At 35.3% G+C, this 23,470-nt stretch overlaps 1 protein-coding gene across 2 annotated transcripts in view; it reads left to right on the forward strand.

Annotated features, from left to right (window-relative positions):
• The window catches only part of PALLD (palladin, cytoskeletal associated protein), a 215,056-nt gene that overhangs the window by 66,326 nt on the left and 125,260 nt on the right, over positions 1 to 23,470 (forward strand). For both annotated transcript variants that reach the window (XM_010569939.1, XM_010569938.1), the window contains 6 exons: positions 13,351 to 13,529; positions 15,823 to 15,889; positions 16,447 to 16,552; positions 17,538 to 17,612; positions 19,739 to 19,880; positions 20,180 to 20,203. In XM_010569939.1, the coding sequence (XP_010568241.1) occupies positions 13,351 to 13,529; positions 15,823 to 15,889; positions 16,447 to 16,552; positions 17,538 to 17,612; positions 19,739 to 19,880; positions 20,180 to 20,203 (593 nt within the window). The remainder of the gene's footprint in view (positions 1 to 13,350; positions 13,530 to 15,822; positions 15,890 to 16,446; positions 16,553 to 17,537; positions 17,613 to 19,738; positions 19,881 to 20,179; positions 20,204 to 23,470) is intronic.

Below are 23,470 nucleotides of genomic sequence, written 5' to 3' on the forward strand. Positions count from 1 at the left end.
TGATTGCTGCTTGTGTTACCTGTATATACATGAAATAGATTCAGCTTTTGCAACTGTCTGTGAATACAGGTCATCCTAATCTTGAATGCTTCAATGATGGAAGTTTCCTCCATTGGCATCCCAGCCATTCAAGACCTGCTGCTAGTATTGAAAACTGTAGTCAGTGAAGTGCTGAGGTGCTTGCTCTCTGCATCCTGAGACACTCTGCAGAATGACGCTGATCTCTGCAGGCTGCGCCTCACTGAGTAAATTTGACTGCTGTCATACTTAGTGCAAGGCACTGACAAAACTGCTGACAGCTTGCTTCCTTTGTTCCTAGCTACTAAGTTGCTGACCTGACCTGACCTATGTGAATCAAGTATTTTATCTTCTGGTCAACAAAGTTATGTTTACTGACTCTGTCTTGGAAGTAACTGGGAAGTAAGAAAAAGGGAGATGATAGTAGGAACAGTATCCATATAAGAATGAAACAGTTCTGTATTGGGTATGTAGGGTTTTATTTTGTATTTAATCTGGTCTGGTTTAGCTAATGTTGCAGATGCAAATAAAAGGGTTTATCTATTCAGCTATAATAATGTAGATAACTGTCTTCTGTAGGCATCATTTAATTGTGCCTATAAAAAGTACGGTGATTGCAATATATGTCACAGCTGATTTAATAACTTTCTGCCTTTCATAACTCCAGCAAGATGTCTGCCACTTCTGAAGGTAAACCTGCAATTTTCACAGTTGCCACTTCTGTGTTTTCAGTATGAATTAGACTACACACCCTGGATGGAGGTTTCTATCTCTTGTTGTTGATTTGCAAGTTATTAAGGTTTCATGATTGAATGTTGTTGGGTTTTTTCTGTGAACTAGAGTGATTGGTCTAAAATACCACTCAGCTTCTTCCCCTTTTTAATTATTACGGTTTTGAGAAGTTTTACTGCTTCATCCAAGGTGTGTGTTGCCAGACATGAACTTGCCACTAACTTACCACGATCATTTTAAATGCAATCTACCTTATATAGAGAATTTAAACTGCGTAAATGCAGTTTTATCCTTATAACTTTCCATCTTTTTCTTTACTCTTAACTCTTTACAGTCCTTCCCTCAAAGTTCTAAATGTTATTCCACTGGAAGATTATGCCTGGTGGTTCTGTAAGAGGTTCCCCTCCTCCTAGGCAAAATAATGACAGCATGCTAGTTCACGATCCGTTTCTGGTCAAAGGAGTATACAGTTATAATGGACAGCTAAGAGCAGCATTTCTGTTTCAGATGATAAGCATTCCATTTCAGCTAGACAAGCAATTGTGTTAATACTACAAGCCTCAACAGTTCTTTGGGTCTGAAAAATGTTCAGCATTTTACATGTGATTATTAAATATTTAATTTTTTTTTTTTAACCTGCTGTAACTGTCTTCATTGCTTTCAATTTTCTTTCTTTTCCTCCTTTCCATGATCATGTTATTTTCCTATCAAGTACCAGAAGTGGTAACTTGATTAAGCCTAGGTCTACATAAGCCAAGTGATGGTATCTGCAATTTAAGTGAACATAGTTACAGTTATTTAGTGTGTACACTGGAGACATAAGTGCATAGCTGCCCTCAGAGTTAGTCAAAGGTTGCTACATAAAATCCTTCTGCAACAATAGGCAAACAGACCCCTAAGAATGAACCTCCAGTACTTCATTACCATGCAGTGCTGTATAATACCTTACATCAGTCTCTTCATTCCGATCTGCTAGCTTTTTAAAACACTGAATAATAATTTTGTGGCTAATAGTACATCTGGTAATGAAAGGCCAGAATCTGCTCTTATTCCAGAGATCTGGTCAGTGCATGGAAGGTGGTCTTAGAGTTAAGGGAGTGGAAGCTGAGTTCTGAACTGGCTCTTACCTTTCTTGGGTGACAGTGGACAAAGTGCTTAACCTCTGTTTCTCAATAATAAAACATATTTAATTATCTCATGTTCAATTACTGTTTCAGGGCTCAGAGTTCTATTCATTGAGCTTTTCTTTAGAGAAACATTTTTATTCAGCTATGTCAGAGAGGAGGACATTCATTGTGCAATTGCCAACGTTCACTGTAGATGAGTGGGAACTGTTGTTCTGAACCATTAGATCCTGCCTAGACTGTCATTACCAGGTGGTCCAATGCTTATATTCAGTAAGATAGCTGCCATGTGCTAGACACTCTGGAAAATTATGGTGAGTGTTCTTACTGAAAATACACATGAGGGTATGCCTAACCTAACAGAATGGGAAAAATGGATGAGGGGAGGGAATGGTGGAATAAAAGGAGGGAGGCATATTATGCTGCTCTAGTTGGCTCTTCCAGCATGCTCTGAGGCTGAGAACAGACCGTATAAAACCAGGAATGTTATCCCTAATACCATATGTGTGTTTCTTCTGAAGCGCTAAACTGTAACTCTGTTCTCATATGCTTCCTCCACTACTGACTCTTAGTACAGGGCTGGTTGCATCTGAAGACTACTGCGTTTAAATAAATATTTGAGGACGCTTAATAGAAAATAAAACAGGCAGATTTTCCTGGATTATCTTCAGAATCCATTTTGGAGAAAAAATTTGTATGTATGTATGTATTTCTATGTGTGGCAAAGGGTTCCTGTAGCCACAGGGTGAAAAATATGGAGCAGCATCTCTACTTTGGAAATCTAATATTCTGATTTTTTGGGAAGAGATTATAATCTTTGCATGAAAGAAAGAGCAAATAAATCAATTTCTGCTGGCACAACTACAGATACAAGCAGAAGGGGTCTGCTTGACTTGCTGACAAATGAATTAGTGGAACAATCTGAAATGCAGATAATGTCTATCACGCTTTGACTTCAGGGTAAGATGTTCCAGGCCCAAGAAGGAAGTTGTACAAAACCAGTCAATTTAATTACCTGTCAGAAAGAAAGAAATTATTGCTCACTGTCTGGCATCTCATGCCCTAAAACTATAGGGGCTCCTATGTACTAAGTAGCTAAATGCAAAAAGCGCATGTTCTGGGTGCTGGGTTTTCTCTTGTGTTCAGTGCTGAATTCTGTATACAGTGTTTCACAGTTCTGTGATAATCCTCTGAGAGCATAAAACTCTAAAAAATTGGAAAATGAAGTGTTATACCTGGTAATAATTTAAACCTGAATTACATTTAAAAAATTAACGAAAGCGTCTACAATAATATTAGGGACAGAACTGCAGAGTCAGCTATTGTCAAGCTTTTTATGAATGCAGTTCCTCATTCTTCACATTTATAAGCTGTTCCATCTGTGCTTTGATACATGGAAGCAGCTTCCATGTTTGTTGGCACTGAAGGCAAGCTATTGCCTATATTGCGGTGGAGATGGAAATGTATAAGATATTTCAAAAGAAAAAGAAAAAGCTTCTAGCAAAATATGAAACCTAAAAAAACAAAATGAGAAAGTTGCATGGAATGGTAAGGAATGAAATGAATGTACATTAGCTGTACGGACTCTGCCTGTTTTAATTTGAACTTGTACTTTGCTTCATTCTTCCTCTCACTTACTGCTCATAGCACCTACTGATTTTAGTGTAAAATCTTCTGAAATACAGGTAAATGTACCACAAAACTACGGTATGAACATTTTTTTCTGTATCTACTGTCCTGCTTCTTGGCTTTCGTTTTGTTTTTACTAACACCTTATGGAGAATTGCATTTTTAGATATGTCAGAAAGCCAAAGAATTTTCCGTTTTAATGCATTTTAAATAATTTTGCAAATTGCAGACCAGATTATGATCCATTAGTATTCACAGTTTTTGGTTTGTGATTTTTTCTTTTTTTTTTTTTTCTTTTTTTTTTAAACTCTGAAGCCCAGAGAGGTTACAGATGGTTTTACTGATGTATTTATGAAACAAACAATCATTTTCCAAACCTAAGCAGTGTAATTTGGGGGCTAAGAACAAGTGGGAATTTGCAACTGTTCAATTATTTTGCCATATCTCGTATTTAATGATATTGAGAAAACATATGTATATAATATGTATACAAAAAAAAAACCAACATAAATAACTCTTGGGTTATTGCAGCTTGCTTATATTTCCAGTCCAGTCTCTCTTTTTTCCACTAATATTTGCAGGCATTTGTGATTAAATTTTGGGGTCTTATATCTGAGGAAAATAATTTTAAGAGAAGGGAAGAGATTTTTCAGTCTTGACTTTTAACAGCTTAGCCTCCTGAAGTTGAAGGTATTTTGTTGAGAGGCAGTATTGGTTTTGTTCTGAGGGAAGTTTTTTTCTATTTCAACACACAATGAGAGCTTGAAAAAATGATATATTGTCAAACACAGCCATGCAAGTTGTTGAGTGATTGCTTTCATTATCGAAATGCAGAACTGTAACTGTAGTGGAGCAAAGAGTTCTTTTGACTCTTCAGTTGTGCCAGAAGGTGCCTATTCTGACTTTTGAGGAGAGTAGTAGTTTTCCCTTTGATTATTTGGATTTATTTTTCCTCAGTCTGGCTAACCTGTGAGGCAGCCGAGTTACTTCTTAGGTACCTGCAAAGAAGCTCTATCCGTCTTTGCACAGACTGCACTTCATCTCAAAAGCCACTTTAGGAGATATATCTCAGATTTATGGTTCAGTTGTAAGTGGTGGTAGCACCCATATATGTGCCAGGAAGCCAAGTTTAGTCAAGTAGGAGATATATATAAAATATCCTCCTATAGACTCGAAAATGTCAGGTACAAAATAATGCTCCAGAAAATAGTAAGGTGTGAAGAAACCGTCCAAGAAGGGATGATGTAGGGCAATTGTTACATTAGATATTGTTAATAACTTGTTCTGCAATAAGATTTCTGAATTTTCTGAAGAAAATGACTGCTATAAAGAATCTCATTAAATTAACCTGCAGTTATCTAATGAGTCCAACAGCCCTCAAAAATGTCTTACAGATAAAAGTATGGAAACCTTTGTATTTTAAATTGCATATAAATTATTCTTGGATTTTATTCATGCTTTTTATTTACATATACCAAAATGGACACATAATTTGTAAATTTATATGTGCCCAAATTCACTAGTTATAGAAGTTACTCAATGAAATGAGAAAGCATTGTTAATTTTTAATAACTACCTGTACGTGTGGCAAATAATCAACATGCTTGTTGTAAAAGTTGATTAACAGTTTGCACTACATAATTGGTCCTTAATTGCACAGTATTTTCTCTCTTTCTTGATCTGATGATTACCCAAATCTAGAATGAACTGAATTATCTATCCACATCTATTTGTCAGTTAAATTGCTGCTTCTGAAAGTGACACATTTATAGCACAGGCTTGTGCCCAAATATGGAAAAGAAAGTTCTGCGTAAGGTTTCTGAAATTGTGAAATCTATGGATTACACCTACACCTGGTCAATGTTTTTGTCTTCAGAAAACATGCAGTTAGGTTCAAGAGTAATAAGGTACTTTGTGTTTTGGTGATGGGCAAAGATAAGGAAAAAAGACAAATCTTCTGGGGCAAAGGGCAAAGATAAATCCAAATAGGTTATGAGGATTTAAACCTTGGGCTTCAGAAATGGAAAACAAGTTATTCAGCATACAATTCACCAGTCTGTCTGTTATTTCATATATGACAGCAGACTGTAACATAAGCAATGTTTTTTTAGAAGAAATTGCTTTATGGGCATAAGATATTTGTCATTCTGGTTAGAGAAGGTTTATTACAAACAGGTTTTGCCTTTAATATTGACTGCTCTTTTGGCCGGTTAAAGAAATATGATCTCCTTGCTGTTCTTACTGAATAAATACAGCTGCACAGATGTCTTTGTTCTGCATGATGAAAGAAGATTACCTGAAATGTAGTATCTCATTTGGATACCATTGCGTGCATTTGTGAAATATCATTTGCCCCAATACCACAGCACTCTCAACAAGAGTCACTTCCCTGGTTTCTTTGTCATATGTCATAAATGTACCTATGAGGCTTTGAAGCCAGTTCAACAAGAAAGGTGCTAGATGCTTTTCATTGTTCTTTTAGTAAATATTTAGATATTTTTTTTAGAATCACAGTTCTAAAAAAAATAGTGAACACATCCAGTTTTAAAAAAAGTTACTTCTGCAGGAAATGAGTAGCCAGTAGTGAACATTACCTTAATTTCCTGCACAGCCTGTTATGACAGAGATGTTTACTAATCACAGATAAATAGCTTTGTATTACATATCCAAATAAGTCATACAGCAGGTACCTCTTTTCTATATACTATCTCTGGTTTTTATAAAGAAAAAAACTAGCATTAAACTTCTTCATTATAGACATGGAATGTAATTCAGTTTTGTTCTTTAAATCACACCATTTTTTCCTTTACATCCAGATATTTCATTACTGCATCACATCATGCATATCTTCTAGGCTTTTATAAGAATGCAGCATTAACAGAGACATGTGCAATTTATAACTATGAAATTTTACTAAATTATAATGTTTTTGTTTTATTACCTCATTGTTCTCCATAAATAGTCAAATTATGATAAATGTAAAAAAAAAAAACAACTTTATTATTTAAGTTACTGTTTATACTGCTCCCACATCAAGGTCACATCTTTAAAAAAAAAAGGAAAAAGGAAAAAATTAAGGATTTGTATTTCAGGACAAATTTGTCTTGAACCTTTAATTCGGTGGAGAATTACCAAGAGATTTAGTCGCTATTGCAAATATCTTTACTCATTTAGCTCATATTATAATGCACATGATTGTTTTGACTAGGGTTCTCCATTAAAAATAACTTGTAACAAAAAGCTGAGGTAAAGCAGAAGGGCCTTAGGAAATAGGAGGTAGTTGCCTCAGGACTAAATTTGTAGTAGGAGTAAATTTCAGTAAGTTCCGTAACTTAAGAAAAATACATTTTGTGGCAAAAATTCTTACTGTGCCTAAGAATAATTTAGCAATAACAGACTTGAAGTCAGTAGCATGCATTATACCACTGCCAAAGAAATGCAAAATAAGCAAAGGTAACTGTCAAGAAAATTATTTAAAATTCTCTTAATCTAAAAAGTAAAAAATGTGTTCTCTAAAAGATTTGGTGTATGGCAAGTTAGACAATTATAAATCTTTGCTCAGTGTTGTGTTCAATTTTCACACTTTCTAGCATAAATTTTGTGTTTTCTTGTGTGAATATCTCTATCATTCAGGTAATTAAACCCCTCCATCATAAATATATTTTTTAAAAGCTTCTATAATTAAAAGCTATAAAATGAGGTAAAAAATTGCAAAGACAGAGACAAGATACAATCTTAAAAAAAAAAAAAAGAACTTTTAAGCTAATCCTGTGATTTTAAGACAGAACAATTAGTTTTTAATCAAGTTTGGCAATACTGTTTTTCTTTTGTAATTAACTGTACACACCTGTGTGAGACTGTGGAACATTACAGTACTTGGAGAGAATGACATGAGCTACAGACAGGATCTCTGCTGTAACTCTGAATATCTTGTCTGGAGCTGTCAAAAGCTCAAGCTAACTTTCAGTTTATTTCCCCAGCTGAAATGTTGAAGCAGAGCAGAATCCTTGTCCTACAGGTAAAATGAACAGAGACTTGGAAAACCTACACAAGAATGTAGGGAAGGAATTTTCCTAATGACAGGAATAAGCTAAAAAAATTATCTCTGGAGTCACTGCAACCTGCAAACAGTGACAGAGGCCATTGCTCACTGTTCTTGGAAGCTTTGTAGCCCATGGCTCAGCTGGTCACATCTGTTACCTTCTGCACCCCCTCCTCTTTGCGTCCTTGCACAGAGCGTTATGCACAGCTTGAGTTCAGAGGGAGCAGAATTAACTTGTAGGGAAAGTTGATGAGTGTCTTGAAAACACAGCCATTTTGGTATTCTCTTGCCATATTTTTACACTTTGAGAGGACAGTTTTGGTCCCCTAGTACCTAATCATGCAATTTACTCAGCTGGATGTGAAGTCCTCATTGAAGTTTGTGAGAGCTTGGAGAATGCTGTGCAACACCGGAAGAATCAGTTACATTCTGAGTAAGTTTGTAATGTGTACTGTTTATAATGTAACATGCTTTTTACTATAAAATTGGCTTCTGTGGTTTTCAGTATATAGAGACATCTTTTTAATTGCTTAACTGGAGGTTCAGGCAAAGCATCAGTGTCTATATTCAGATCTTCATTTTCTTTTAAGATTACAAAATATAAATATATAAAATACGTATGTTAGTATTGGTAACTCTTTTATGAATTGCCTATACAAATAATGTAATTGTATATTGCACAAAAATTGAGCAGTGTGCAAAGAACATAAGCATCTGAATAATCTGATTACTGCAGAGTACTCCAAATCTTACATGGCAAAGTTGATTTCTTTTAAAAATCAAGTTAAATTCTTTAAGTAGTAATGTTTTACAGTCTGGAAGTGTTGGACTGCTTAACTTCAACGGAGAAAAAACACAATGGAAGTTACACAGTATTGTGATGGAAACGCTGACTCTGCCAGTACAGGAATGTCAGAGTATTTCGTTTTAACTTTTCTTGCTGGACATACTTAACACTGCTAAGGATAAAATTACTTTTTAATTTACAGCTTATCTCTCTGCACTTTTTGTAGTGGTCAGAGTTCCCTATTATAATTCTTCCCTAAGGCTATATCTTAAAGTTTCACTTCAGCTGCCATTTTAAATTAACTTTTAAGAGTATGCAGAAAGGAAAACCTCTCTATTCCTCAGTGACTCTCAAAAAACACAAGTTCCAGCAGGATTATGCATTAGAGACAACCTTGAACTGTTTTTGTTAAGGCCCTGGTGCTTATTCAGTCAGTGTACTGTTCAACTCTGTTTATATTTTGTTCACAGTCATTAAAATCCCAGACACACGTGCTTATATTTATTTCCATGCATGGAGGGGTGTGAGGGCATAAAGAAAAGAAGAGTGAAAAAGAAAGACACATTTTGTGAATTGCTACTTGATGTCAGTGTGCATGAACTGCTGATCACCTGGCATCTGACTGTCCTTTTTTGTTTGCTGTTCTAGTTTTGCTGTCATACAATAATGTAGCCAGTGGAAAAGCAAAGCAGGCTTTGAAGCGTGAAAAGCGAGTATCTTAATCATTGTTCCCCTGCTACCAAAATACCTCTGGTTTGCTTCCTTGGAGTATTGACTTTCCAGTCTAGTGATTGTGTTTCAGCGTCTGCATTAAATATTTAATTGCTATCGTTTTAACATACAGTACATACAATGTAGGTGAAAACTAAGCATTGCTGGAGAAGGGGCAAGGCAAAGAGTGGTACAGTGGAAATGCAGGCAGGAAGAGAAATGGAGGGAAGAGAATGAAGAAGAAAGTAGGAAAGAACAGAGAAATTCAGTGTAATTTGAAATTTAGCAAGATACTTAATGACTAATAAAATGAATTCCAGTTGTATAAAATGTATATTCCTTTTATTTGATTTTTTTTTTTTTTGCCAGCCTTTATCTGACATCTTACAGCAGTTTCTGTTCTCTTTCAAGGGAACAGTTCTCTACAAATTCACATGAATGCTAGCATGGCCTGCAGGAATGCACCTAGGATGCAAGCTTGAGTTCTTATTCTGTGTACTGATATGTACACACATATGCAAAACATTTTGTTGGTGTCTCTGCCTGTTTTGTTTCTATCTGCACACTTCATACAATATTGAGAACCTACAACAAAGGGATAGGGAAATGAGCAGATAATTTTTGTACTTGGTATCTAGAACCTGTGACACAGAAGTCTTTTTAAACCAATGTTCTCTATACAGGGAATTTTCTTTTAAGCAAAGCATCTGCAGTGCGTTTGTTCCTTTGTGGTACTTCCAGTGTCTTTTGATTTTGGTTTGGTTTGAGGTATTTTGGCTCTCCAGAAGTATTATTGCCTTCTCACAGCTAGGTAGTAATCCTCTTATTCCCAAGAGGATCAGTAGGCTGGAATAGACTGGACATGAGTTAATGCTGCCCTAGTTAGTATGAAGCTGGAATTTTATTGTAAGACTTGCTTTGTGGCTGTTTTTCTGTGTCTAGCCATGAGTCCTCCTTGTTTCTTTGGCTCAGTCTCCCTTTGATAGTGATTTGTTGCTTGCTTCGGTGATCCCTTTGCAGAAAGAGAGAATGCTTCAAAGATTTGTCTTTGAATCTTTTTCAGTCCTTAGGAGCAGAAAATCCTCTTACCATGACTATTCCAAGTGTAATGGCAGTAAGGCTGATGAGGCCTGTAGATAGCAGTTTTGTGCTTTATAATAGCCCATACAATATAAAAGATAGAAAACTAAAATTCAGTCTGTGTTTGGGAAAAAAATACTTAATTTATTTTTATTAACTGACCCTTTTTTTAAATTCACAAACTCTCTTGAACTGAACTGGTGGTTAGCAAGTTATTGCAGGGTAAGTATTTCAGTTGAGTATTTTCTCATTCACTTAATTTTATGTAATCTCCAAAAGAAATTAATGTTAATTAATCCTCTCCTTTTATCAGCATGTAGATAGAAAAGGAAAGAGAATGTAACTAAGTCTATTCCAGTGTTCTTCATTTCAAATAACTCTGCTCTTGCCTATTGTGAAGGTGAATTCTTTCCACAATAAACAGTGCAGTCCCACACCAGGCCTGTTTCCCATTCATCAAACATCACCTTAATGATGGCTGAGGTAATTCTGTATTGAATTGCTTATGTGTTTTTCTCTGTGGCAGACAGTGCCTGATGTAGCAGGTCAGGACTCGTTTTCAGTGGTATGTCACTGATGTGATGCAATGACTCTCAGTCCCAACCAATGTTGAGGAATAGCTCCCAGTACTTGAGGCTGACTATGTCTATTCATGAATCAAGGGACAGCGTAGAACTCATCCTCCTAAGAAAACAGTTTGCTTATTAATGTCATCTGACAAAAAAATATAAATGGATTTTTTATTTTAGGCTCATATGCTTATCGCAGTTTCTTAAACACTGTGTGAGCATGGACTTTGGGAGACAGTAGAAAGCCATACAATTTGCATGAAACTAAACCAGGATCTATCTGAGAAAATAATTAGGCTTGGAGGGGAGGTTTTCCTTTGCAGGATGTTTCTGGAAAGGAAAGAAAAATAGAACTAATGGTTAAGTAGAGCCTCATATTACAGGTTCTTGTCTGTGATTGTCTAGAAATTGAATTAACATCTCTCTTGTGCATATCGTTTAAAATGTAACTTAGGAAAGGCTGCACAGAGGTTAGGACTCTGAAGGTCTAATAAGCAAAAAATAGTAGCAGAGGTCCTCACACAGGGAGAAGGGAGGACTTGTGACAAGAGAGGAAAGGAGGCAAGACGGGGAAGAGAAAAGTTAATTTTGGCAGTTGAACTGACAGAATAGATTTGTCTCCAAGCCCAATAGTTGTAAAAGTAGGCCAAAGGGGTCTACTGAGTAAACAAATTGAAGTTTGTTAGTTCTTCCAAAAATGATACTTTCTGTGTGCACTGTCTGGGCACAACAGAAGACAGAAAAGGAACTTTAACGTTAGTCTTTTAATTACAGAAGACAATTACATATGGTTTTAATGCTACTATCAACATTTTTTTGCCTTCAGGAATAAAAGATCTATTGTTCATAAACACAGAGGGCTTGCCCACAGTTCTGGGTGTTATTAAGGGGAATTGTCTTATGTGTAAATCTATTAGGTTCCTTAACTCTGCATTCTGAAATAAGCATAAAATGTCAAGTTTTACAATCTAATATTTTCAGAAGAAGATTTTGTAAGATAATTTTTATTTCTGTTAATTACATGTAGTTTACTAAAAAGAAAAAAGAGCAATAAGAGTGAGGCAGTTTATTTCTAAAGACTCCTCTCTGATTGTTATTGTGTGGTATCTGTCATCCTGTAGTGCTGCATGCTTTTCCTAAATAGGTAGGGGGAGGTCTATAACTCCTTGGGGTTACTTTGGTTTTGGGGGGCAGGGGAAACTAATCTGATAGGGAGGGAAAAAAAGCTTAAGAAGTTTAAGTATTACTGTAATGTAACTGCAGAAGTTCTCTCATAAACATGTGCAAACTACAGGGAAAATATCAAATTTTTTTGGTGGCAGATGTTAAGTCTTTAAAAATTATTTTTTGAAAATACCATCATGTTTTAATCTGAATTGACTCTCCATAAATTTCTGTGGTTATATATATATATATTTTTTTTTAATCTTTACTACAGTAGGAAACTAAAAGTGTATGGGGGGAAGAGAATGAAAGATCACTTTTGAAGCTTGCTGTCAAGAATTACTCACTTTGTCTTTATCCTCACCACAAGATTTGAATTCTGTGGTGACAGAGGAAGAAGAGGGAAAGGAGGGCAAAGAGAGAACACGGAAAAACACAGATTAGGATTATGGGCTGAGGGGAAAGGAAGGAAGAATGATAAAGAGCAGAGTGAATTTGTGGGACTGCAGCTCAGAAGGACGTGGCAAAATTTGTTTCCAGAACATAGTGAAAATTTGAGAATGGAGGGAAGTCTGTTCCCTAATGATCTTCCTTTAGTGACTCACCCATCTACCGTCCCTCACAAAAATGCATAGCAGCCCCTATTAAAAAAAAAAAGAATTATCCATTTCTCATACTTGCTGGCTGCTAGAGATATGAATAATTCAGGGGGTAGCCTATGAGAATAGGACTACCTGGTATGAGGGAATCAAAAAAAAAATGGGAGCTGGTACCTTCATGGAAGCAATGCAGACTGAGAACATGGACCAGCTCTTCAGGCAGCGTGCACTGGAAAATGCTTGACTGACCCAGTGTAAACAAAATAGGCTGTGCTTTTACCTAGTAATAAGTCACTCCCAATAAGTGTCTGTTTTGCCTGTACCTAAACCCAGCCCTTTTGTTGGGGCATACCTTTTTGGTATTGTATTTTGTATAGGTATTATATACATATAATGAACATGAACCTGTTCATGTTCCTGATCTGAGACAGGAGTAAACCTATTTAAAGTTTAGCAATATGGAACCCATACCATGGCATTATATTAGGTTGACTGGGCATGATAGACAGAAGTCAAACATCCTGCGTGGAAAATCAGTGAGTATGAGGAAGAAGGGAGTAGCAACTTAAATTGAAATGGATTAGACTGTGGTCAAAACAAGCCAGTATGTAAGATATGCAGAAAACATTAATTCTACCAAAACAGGACACAGAATAGCTTTAAATTGTACACGTGTACAATTTTCTTAGCATTCAGAAATGTCTCACTACCTTTTAAACAAAGTTTATTCCAGTAAGGTATTTCTTTGCGAATGCCATCAAAAAACACTTCAAAGCACCATGTGCTGATTTCAGTAGCAATTTAGGTTTTTGCAGCAGAGTATAATGTCTTCTGTGCGATGAGCCTGATGAGTTCTTTTTTTCTTTTTGTCTTTCTAAATTTATGTGGGCTGCAGATGGTTCTGTGAAGGAAAAGAACTCCAGAATACCCCTGACATTCAGATCCGTTCTGGAAGTGGAGGACTTCATTCACTAATTATAGCAGAAGCCTTTGAAGACGATACTGGACGCTATACTTGTCTGGCTTCAAATTCCATTGGTTCAGATAGTACATCAGCTGAAATATTCATTGAAGGTAAGAGACACAGGAAAAGATAATTAAGCTGAAGTTTACTTTTGCTTCTGTATGTTAAGATTACGTTTGCTTTGGTGGTATTTTCATGGTGTGCCTCTACTTCCCTTTAATGCAACACATTTTGAACATCACTTCATAATAATTCAGGTATTTCAAGGAATGTCCCAAGAATCAGTGGATAGATTGTTATTATTTTAGGGTACAAGTAAGATAAAGAATGGAAAAGGAGGAACAAGCAGAGTTTTTGGCATATGGTTAGCTTTTAAGTAGTACCCCCTGTAAATCAAAGGTTTGACTGGTGATATCAATAATGATTTTCATGATAGCAGTAATCCCCTGTCTCAGTTCTGAACTTCTTCCCAATGCAATTAAATGTAGCTGCCCCAAATGAGTGTCCTTCAGGCATGGGTAAATGTATTGTAATTCTTCATATTTGGTACACTGACTTTAAGTCAGGTTAAAAGTCAGTCATACTGGTTTTGTCCAGAATCAACTGTTAGTAATTGTAAAAATATTTCTTGACTTCAAAATTAGTCATAATTCAAGTATTATTTTCTCTGAGGAAAGTTAATGATTTGACCATGAGTAAAATTATTAAATTAATTTTTTAGTGGAGGACTATATTTTAGTCATGATTCTACTAATTGAATACTGATTTTTATTTTAATTCATGCATCTTTCAAACATTTTGGTAATATGCATTCTTTTACCAGTTTAGTAACTCATTAATATGATTTTAAATGGTTAATTGAAAGCATAAGACAAATTAATATAAGAAATACTCATAACAAATCTGAATAATACCATACCAAAATGATTAAATAGCTTTTGATTAACAAAGCAATAAACTTTTCACTAGAAATTCACTAAATCACGACAGATGTGCATTTATAGGGTTTCTTTCATATGTTTTTTTATGAACTATTTTATCCCACATTGGGATGTAATAGCAAAATCAGCAAGACATTTCTGAATCTTACGGATTCTAGTAAGACTTTTCTTTACAGAAGTAAGCATGATTTCAGAAATACTCGGGTATCGTACAAATATACTACTGTGTGAAGTTATAATAACAGAAGCAACACTAAAAAAGAAACAGCTGGGTAGAGAGATACAGGGACTAAAACAATTCCTTTTTTGAGATTTGGCAAAGTCTTACTATGTGGAAGTGCTATGTTGAAGTATTACAACATGTACTTTGAGAGAGAGAGAATTGTACAAGTTGTTAGGCTCCTCCCCTGTGATCTTTAAGGAAACCAGATTGTCACACCAGCATTGCTTTGCACATTAATAGTCTTGATGACACTGATGCCTCATACTTTCTTCTGTGCAGCAGGCCCAGCCACACAAGACCTGGTTATCTTTTGCTCAAGAGAAATACTTCGATGTAGGCACACTTTGCTCACTTGACATTGCTTCTCTCTTACCTTTCCTGTGCTACTTGTTGCTTTGATTTTTGTAGTCTAAACTTTGTAAATAAATAGGGTGCTCAGGTGCCTCAGTCCAAACTTTCTTTCACTGGAATCAGTCTGTGTTATACTATGCATATTGATTATGAATTTCTTATGACTTGTATTACAAATACAGCTACGCATGTGTATGCACAAATCCTTTGAGGAATAGTATGTACTGCATAAATGTCTAGAATAAATGTTGTGCAAAGTACCAGTTATTAAGAAAATTTAAGACAAAGGGAATAAATGCTTTCGTATTTTTTTCTTCTAATGAGTTTAGGGTATTGCTAAACACATATATTATATCAAGACTTCCACTGGCAAGAAATAACAGTACATAAATGTTATGTATAGGTTAATATAAATAGTCTGAACTGTGGAGATTGTGAGTAGCAAGTTTTGTCTGAAAATGTCTTGCTATACTGAGTTGCTCTCGCATAAGGTTGAAGATTTGTTATCTGTGTATAAGCCATATGTTTATATTGCTTATGCTTTAAGTTTTAACATTCAAGTAAATAAAACTATATGTTTCCAGTAGAGTAGTAGCAGTCACCTTTTTTTTTTCTTTTTTGGCCGTATTTGCTTCAATATGAAGGAGGACAGCTAAAAGCTTAGGGAAAACATTTTGCAATTAAATTGGCATGGTTATGATTTTTGTAACTGTCTAAAGTACTTAGTTACAAACTTTTATCAGGTAAGAAAAACTACAGTAGTTTATTACAGAGAGTTCTAAACTCTTGAAGTGAAATGCAATAGTAGCACAGTTTTTTCTTTGTAATGTAAACATTAAATAAATCAGTAAAAGGATATGAGATTATTGAAAATACTTTCTTTTCCAGGTGCCAGTTCCACAGATTCAGAGAGTGAAAGTTTAATTTTCAAATCAAAATCTGGAGCTATGCCACAGTAAGTGTGCAAAGTAGAACAATGCTGTGCAAATGTTCTTAATAAGGGGCGCTGGAACATCTTCAGTAACTTTAGATCTGAATAAGCATCTGGGGTATATTTGTGTATGTCTTGTGTTTTCTCCTTCTCTCACGTGATATAAATGCGTAGTATTATAACTGTCAATTTTATTAATGCACTTGTTCTGTCAGAGAAGTCTGGCCCTACCCTGACAATTCTTTTGTTGATATCAACTTTTCATATTCAGGAATAACTTTAAGTTAACCAAGTCTTCATTTGTAGTCACCCAGCCCTGTGCCTCCAAAAAAAGTTGCAGAGGCCTACAGTTAAAGAAACCAAAAACATTTTAGTTTGTGTCTTTAATCAGTACTTTTTATTGGGTGTGAAAGTGTGAATTAGCCAAAGTTTGTGTTCTACTCAAGCTTCCTCCAGTGTTGATCTTTTCAGCTGATAATGACATATTTAAAGATGTGGAGAATAGGAGATGGCTTATTGGTTACAAACTAACATATTCTGATTTCAGACCTTATGAAGTGCTTGCTGTTTCTTTTTTTCAGGGCCCAGAAGAAAACCACCTCTGTTTCCTTGACAATAGGATCTTCTACACCAAAGTCTGGAGTCACCACAGCTGTAATTCAACCTATCTCTGTGCCCAGTCAGCAGGTATTTTTAGACACCAATTTTTAAATTAGTAAAAGTATTTAAAATTTTATTTCAAAATTTGTAAGTCCTGAAAAACTCTGTCATTTTGAGGAATTATATTGTTGAACTATAAACTTACATTATTGTATAAATAACTGATTTTAACTGATATAAAGAAATTATTTTAAAAAATTAAGTGTGTATCTAGTGAATGGGGCATAAAAGTAAATATACATATGGATTCTTACACAGTGTATATCAACACAGCATGTGAGCAGCTGACAGATCTGGTGATGATGAAAATTACAGAGTATATCACTTAATAATGACTTGGTCCAATTCCAAAAGAATGTAATACAAATGAATGCCTACAACAGTTTTTAGTGAAAGTTTTAAATTTTGTTATTAAATTAAATATTGCTGTAATTTCTCTGTGCCTTTTAGAGAAAATTAAGTTTTACTGTATAGAAGTTAAATGTAGAAAATTAATGTTCATTAGTTTATACTAATTTTAATGCCACTGTGGATGACTTAGAGTTTGAATATAAATCATAAAATACAAATAGAATAGAACTCTCTGTTAGACTGTACATGGTAAATTCTTTTCCCATCCTTTAGCTAACCTTGATAAGCTTTTAGGTACCTGGCTTTATTTATTATTACTAAATCAGTCAAGGGATGTAATAACAGGAGAGGGAACAATGCTTCAGTGCAAAGGACTTACTTGAATGATATTAACAGGAGTAAAACTCTCAAAATACTTCAAGGCAAAGACAGTCGGATACAAAATTCTCATGGGAAGTATAGAAGCTTCTAAAGCTTGCATTTGATTTCAGAAGTATAACAGATGTGAAATAGTGATGTCACTGAAGAAGCGTGCTAGAACGAGAACACCATAATAAGACTGTGCATTTGAGAGTTTGCATTATTGCATACTGCATATGCAGGCCAAATTACTGAAACCAATATTCTTCCCAGTTTATAGCATTGTTGCATTGCTTTGCAGGTTCAAAGCCCTACATCATACCTGCACCGTGTGGATGGATCTAAGCCTATCTATTCTGCTCCTATTTTTACAAAGGTATGTTTTATCCATCATGACTTTTATATGACACTCCTGTAGTCCAGAAGGAAATATCGAACTGATATATCCTAATGCAGGAATGTTTGATCGTGTTAAAACTTTTACAGTTTTCATTATCCTTTTCAGTACTAATGACTTCCTAAGAAAATACTTTTCCACTGCGACAACGAAGTTCATACACCTTCTACCCTATTAAAACCACTAGTGGAATTGCATGAATATTCTGTATGTGTTTGTCTTATCCCCATGACTGTCCTCCATTGAGAAATCTTTGTAAAGTAAAACAAGGTAGGCACCAATTACATGTCATAGTCATGACAAAGCCTCATTCACAATAATTTATCTACTGACAAGAACAAATAACACAGGCCTTTTTACTTTTTTTTTTAGAAAAAAATCCATGCAGGTATGTTAGTTAAAGCAGTTCAGGTATTCTTCATTGGGAAGTCTTGTAAAATGTAAGGCATGGACTTGCTAGAAGGGAAACTTTTATTCAGTAATTCTTAAGTAATTATTTAAGTCCATATTTATCATCACATTAATCCCAAATGAAACTTTAGAACTGGGAATTAGGTAACAGCAAAAAAAAAAGGATATTATATTTCCCTAATCTCTAAAAAACAACTTTAATTGAAAATATGATTTTCATTTTACCTTCAAACCGTCATTTCCATAGCAGTAACTATTATTTCTATTATTTAGTCACCATTTGTTCAAGTCAAACTGAAGAAAAGAAGGTTTCTGGTTATTACTTCAGAAAAACAGTTGACTGAAAGCTAATATGGAACAGCAAGTAGTTTTGCCTAGAGATAAGTAAGAGTAAGCCCTGTTCTCCACAACTGTCTAGCCTGGCTCTACCATATCCCTTTCACATGTCGGGAAAGGTCTGATTCTATCCCTCATAATTCTGCCCTGATACTGCAGGTATCACAAGACAGTGAATAGCGGAGGTGCAAGGGGTTAGAGAATGTGGTTACTGCAAGGTAGGGAGGCAGGTAACTTCCTAGTAAGAGTGGGAAATAGGAGAAATCCAGCACTCATTCAGGAACTACCAAAGCAATCGAAACTCCACTGTTACTTCCAAATCCTCATATCTCTTGTCCCTGGAATCCACTATTAACTGGCTTAAGCCAGTTGGGACATAACAAACCAAAACAATTTTAATTACAGAAGAAATGAACCAGATATGAACAACAAAAAATATAGTTACCCAGCTTCCTGATGCAAATTTCTTTCTATACAAACTTCAGGGAACAACCCGAAGATATTTAGGTTTACATGTAACAAAATTCTTACATATTTGATTAACTAGAGATCTATGAATAGTAACTAGTGATGACTCTGATCTTAGGCCTGACTTCAAATGCTTTGCTGCATCAAGGCCTAAAACTTTGTTAATAAACTGGAAAGGGAATGAGACGGCCAGTACAGTTAAAAAGACTCTTTGATTTATAATCTTGAAATGGATAACAAAGGCAAAAATAGTGGCTTTCCCCTGTCAATTCTGTTATTAAAAGTACTGTGCTTCTCCTCTCTCACTGTAGTTCTTCATCAAAGGTTTAGATTCTTCCTGAATTTTTTCAGATATATGTAAGAATTTATTACAGCCATAATACTGTCTCAGAAGTTATCCATACACAAGCTAAGATATCCTAATCATATTTGTGTCATCTAATTTTGGTTGGTTATAAATGGCTCAGAGGAAAAGCAACTCCACATTCTAGAGGTTGACCTGAAAGCAGCACAGCTACTCTCTCAGGACCAAGTCAATCGATGTGTAGCTAGTTGCAGAATTTTCATTTCATTTTGTGGAAGAAGTATGAAAAATGAAAGGTCAGGCTGCAACTATCTGCTTGTGATGGTCTGAGGAATTAAATACTTCCACACCTTTTCCATCTTTGGTCATATTAAGAATGTATGTGAAGGTAACCTATTCGGTCATTTTTAACTATATAGCTGATATATTAAATTGAATCAGAGTGAAAATACAGCTCGCAGAAAATATCTATTGCAAAAATGTAATGACACAATAAAATAAAGTTGAAATACAAAGGAAAGAAAAGAGTATTTTTAAGACTGTAAAATGCTCCCAGTTCATTTGAATTGTGATTGTTATATTTCAGGAGCTACAAAACTCCACAGCGTCTGAGGGACAAGTTGTAGTATTGGAATGCAGGGTCAGAGGACCCCCTCCCATTCATGTTAAGTGGTTTCGACAGGGTGTCGAAATTCAAGATTCTCCAGACTTCAGAATTCTTCAAAAAAGTAAGGCAATAATCTGAAGTGGCTACTTTTGATAAAGGCTGGGGAAAGATCATGAAATTAGCCTGTCAGGATTGAGTTTTGGATAGAGTCCTCTCTTCCTCACATTTCAGTGATTATAGTGGCTAGAAGTAGTAATTAAACTACTGCTACCAACAGACAATTTAAGTCTTCCTTATTTTGTAATGTGTCTGCACAGATTCTGTACTTGTCTAGAGTATTTCAGTATACTGTTGTTTCTTAATGTAATCTCTAATACTATTTTTCTTGTTTGTTTCCCCTCCTTATGATGTGATATGCAGAGCCACGATCAGCAACGGAACCTGGTAAGAATCATATGAAAAAATAATCTCTTGATTCACTAGCTCTTTGAGTTTGTATTGAAGCCATAAATAGAAAAGTGTTTCTGCTGAGCATTGGTAATATGAAACCCCCTTAAAGACAATGTTTCTTTATCACACCTTCCATACTTTACACTGTCATTTACATCAATTCCTTTATTAGTTAAACAGTAAATTCCATTTAGACCAGCAAGGAGAGTCTCACAGCTTAAACTGAAGCAAACTTCCTTCTCAGAAAATGAGCAATTTGCATGCTACTAAGGAAAAAGAATAAATCCCACAAAATTCCATTACCCAAATTGTGCTCATAATGAGTTTCATAACACCCAGCCACTAAACACTAGTTTGGCCAATCTAGCTTGGCAGATGTGAAGTGTCTTAAATGCAAGTAAAAGCTGATCCTCAAAAACAAGGGCACATCATTGAATTTTTCTAGCCTATTTGCAAGATAGAAGTCCTAGATTTCAGCAAGCAAAAAGTGTTCTTCCAACTACAGGTTTTCTCTCGCTGCTTCATTTTCCAATTATACATCATTATATGCTTTGGTAGTTTCTTGAATAGTAAGTGGATGCTAAAAGACTGAGAATGTTTGTTGTTCTCTTTAATGTTTCTAAGTACAGCATGTAGAAGAGAAGACAGTGATATGGTCCGAGCCTTGCTTTAAGAGGGTGGCTGGTTGTGCTTGAATATGCTTGAATTTGGAGAGAGTTTTAATTATGACATAAAAAGATAAAAGAGAAAAATTTTCTATCTAACATCTGGGTATTCCCAAAGAGTGTCTCTGAACCAAAGTACTTTAGCAATGGGGAAGTGTTTTAAACTTTAAGGGGTTGAATTACCAGTCTTTGCAGGGAGAACAGACTTAGCAGCTGAGTGATGTTTGTAAAGTAGCAGTGTGGCTATGAGGATACACACTAGGAAAAAGCAGTGAAGGGTTATTCCTAGGAGAAATGCAGCTTTCTCTTAGCTTTCATGGAAAGGAGAGGAGGTGAAGAGGGAGAAAGCTTCTGCTTTTCTTTGCCAGTTATTCACTAATTTTCTTACTGCTTCACAAAATGGTCATGAAGTAAAATAGGTATATAACAATCATATGTATACACATACATGCGCGTGTGCATGTGCACACACTCATGCATGCTCCATCCTGACAGGTATTATTAATTGTGGTGTGCAGCATCATCACCTCTAGTAACAGCTGATGCCTAGAATACATATGACTGAATGATCTGGTTTATGGAGGCTTGAAATGTGAGCCATGTGAAGGAAAGAAGAGTGCTGGAAAACCAAATTAACCTCTAATGAGGAACTAAAACATGTCCCAGTGCTAACAATGGGCTATTGGTAGCTTATAATCATAACCCAAACTTTAAGGTTTAGAAATTGTAAGTTACAGTACAAAACAGTTTGAGGAGAGTTTTGGTTCTTTTTGTATCCAAGTGTTTGGTTATGAAAAGAAACAAAGGAGAATAGATTTGTACTGAAATATGTTCAATTCTGTTTCTTTCTTGGAACATTCTTCTGGAATATCTATTACAAAATAAGTCTCCCAATTTAGCTGTTTTCTTGACATCTTTAAAAAAAAAAAAGTCAGATCAATGGGTTGAGTTTTTTCCCCTTCCCAGAGAAGTAGTCCAAGTACAACATCTTTTCTAGATTTAATTTACTGATGCTATGAGAATAGTACCTAGTATATAGCTCTTACTAGGAGCTTCTTTTCTACAAAGTCACTTGAACTGCATTCACGCTCTCCTTTAACATGATAGAAAGTATCTGAAAGGACTGAAACTTTATGCAAAAGTTTCTATGATTTACTAGCATATCTTAGGTGTTTTCTTTTTAATATCTAATTTGAAACTGTTCTGTCAAAATTCATAATCATGAATAATGTTTGCTTATTTTTGGGAATCTTTTTTTACCCCTTCACTCTCTTTAGGCAACATAATGTGTATAATGCTAGGTGAACAAAATATTTTAGAGTAGGATTATCTAGTAGAAAGGAGAAGCACTTGTTTGCTTGAGACAAAAGGCTCAAATTTCATTGTGTGAATAGTTGAGTACAAAGGAAATCGTATATTATGCCTCTTGCTAGAAGATTTTTTTTTCCATGGACAGCTAAGTGATTTTCAGTATCGTTAGTTGCAAGTTTCTTATAGCCTATCTGACAGATTTTACTGTGGAATAAGTAAGAATATTCATAATAGTTCACAAAGCTAATGATTTCCTTTCATAACTACTACGTGAAATAAGAAATAGAAGGTGGGATTTGGAGTCCAAGATGATCACTTTGCCAGCCCTCTCACATACCTGCGCCATCATGTTGATGGTGCTGAATTCTGTCCTTTCTGTGTCTGCTTAGCTTGCAGATGCTGAGAAAAGATACCTGAAGCCTTCCAAAGAGTACTAGGGAATGGATCCTTACATGAAAGGTGCATTTCTTGAGTTTTCACAGGTACAGAAAAGTTATTTAATATCAAGGTATCTCATGCCACTTTCAAGGTAGGTGGCAAGGCAAGAGTAGGAAGGCATCTCAAAAAACTACTTTGGTATCTGTATTGCTGCAGTTTAATAGACATAACAGTAGTGAATGCCTGACAGCAGTCTGTCGTTTTTTTGTTTGTTTTTTTTATGCTTGTAATTCTGTTGTAATATATATATTTATAAGCACCTTCCTGCTACCCAAAACCTATGAAAGAGTTTCAGTTTGGTATTTTTTTCTCCATGCATTCATTGAGCTAAGTACTATCCCTGTAAGATTTGTGCATGTATCAGTTCCTACTAAGCCCTGTTAAATAATATGCAGTGTCTTACTCTCCACTAAAATTAATGACAGTACGCTTATTGGTTTATTTGTGTAGGAATTGACTCTGTGCATGCAAAGGGAATGTAAATACAGTTTGGGCAAAATGTAAATATTTCCTTTTGGCATAAATTATGAGCAGTGTTTTGTGTATTAGTAGTAATACTGATAATAAGTAACACTGGTTTTTAGGATGTCATGAAGGATCTTAAAATTTCTACAACAGGAGCCTGGGTGGGTACCAGAAACATAATAGGTACAGCACTGGTTTGTGATGCACTTCATACTCTAAGAAGCCAGACAATACTATACCTGCAGAGGAAATTGTTCATAAGCAAACACACAACTGCTATTCAGAGCAGATGGTGAATATGTGTGCAAGATTGATAGGGAAACCAACATGCCTGTGCTAGATAAGTATTCAGAATTTTGAAAAATGGACATGATTTCTAAAA

This window comes from Haliaeetus leucocephalus, unplaced genomic scaffold, assembly GCF_000737465.1.
Source record: "Haliaeetus leucocephalus isolate CR32 unplaced genomic scaffold, Haliaeetus_leucocephalus-4.0 Scaffold284, whole genome shotgun sequence".
NCBI classification, from domain to species: domain Eukaryota; kingdom Metazoa; phylum Chordata; class Aves; order Accipitriformes; family Accipitridae; genus Haliaeetus; species Haliaeetus leucocephalus.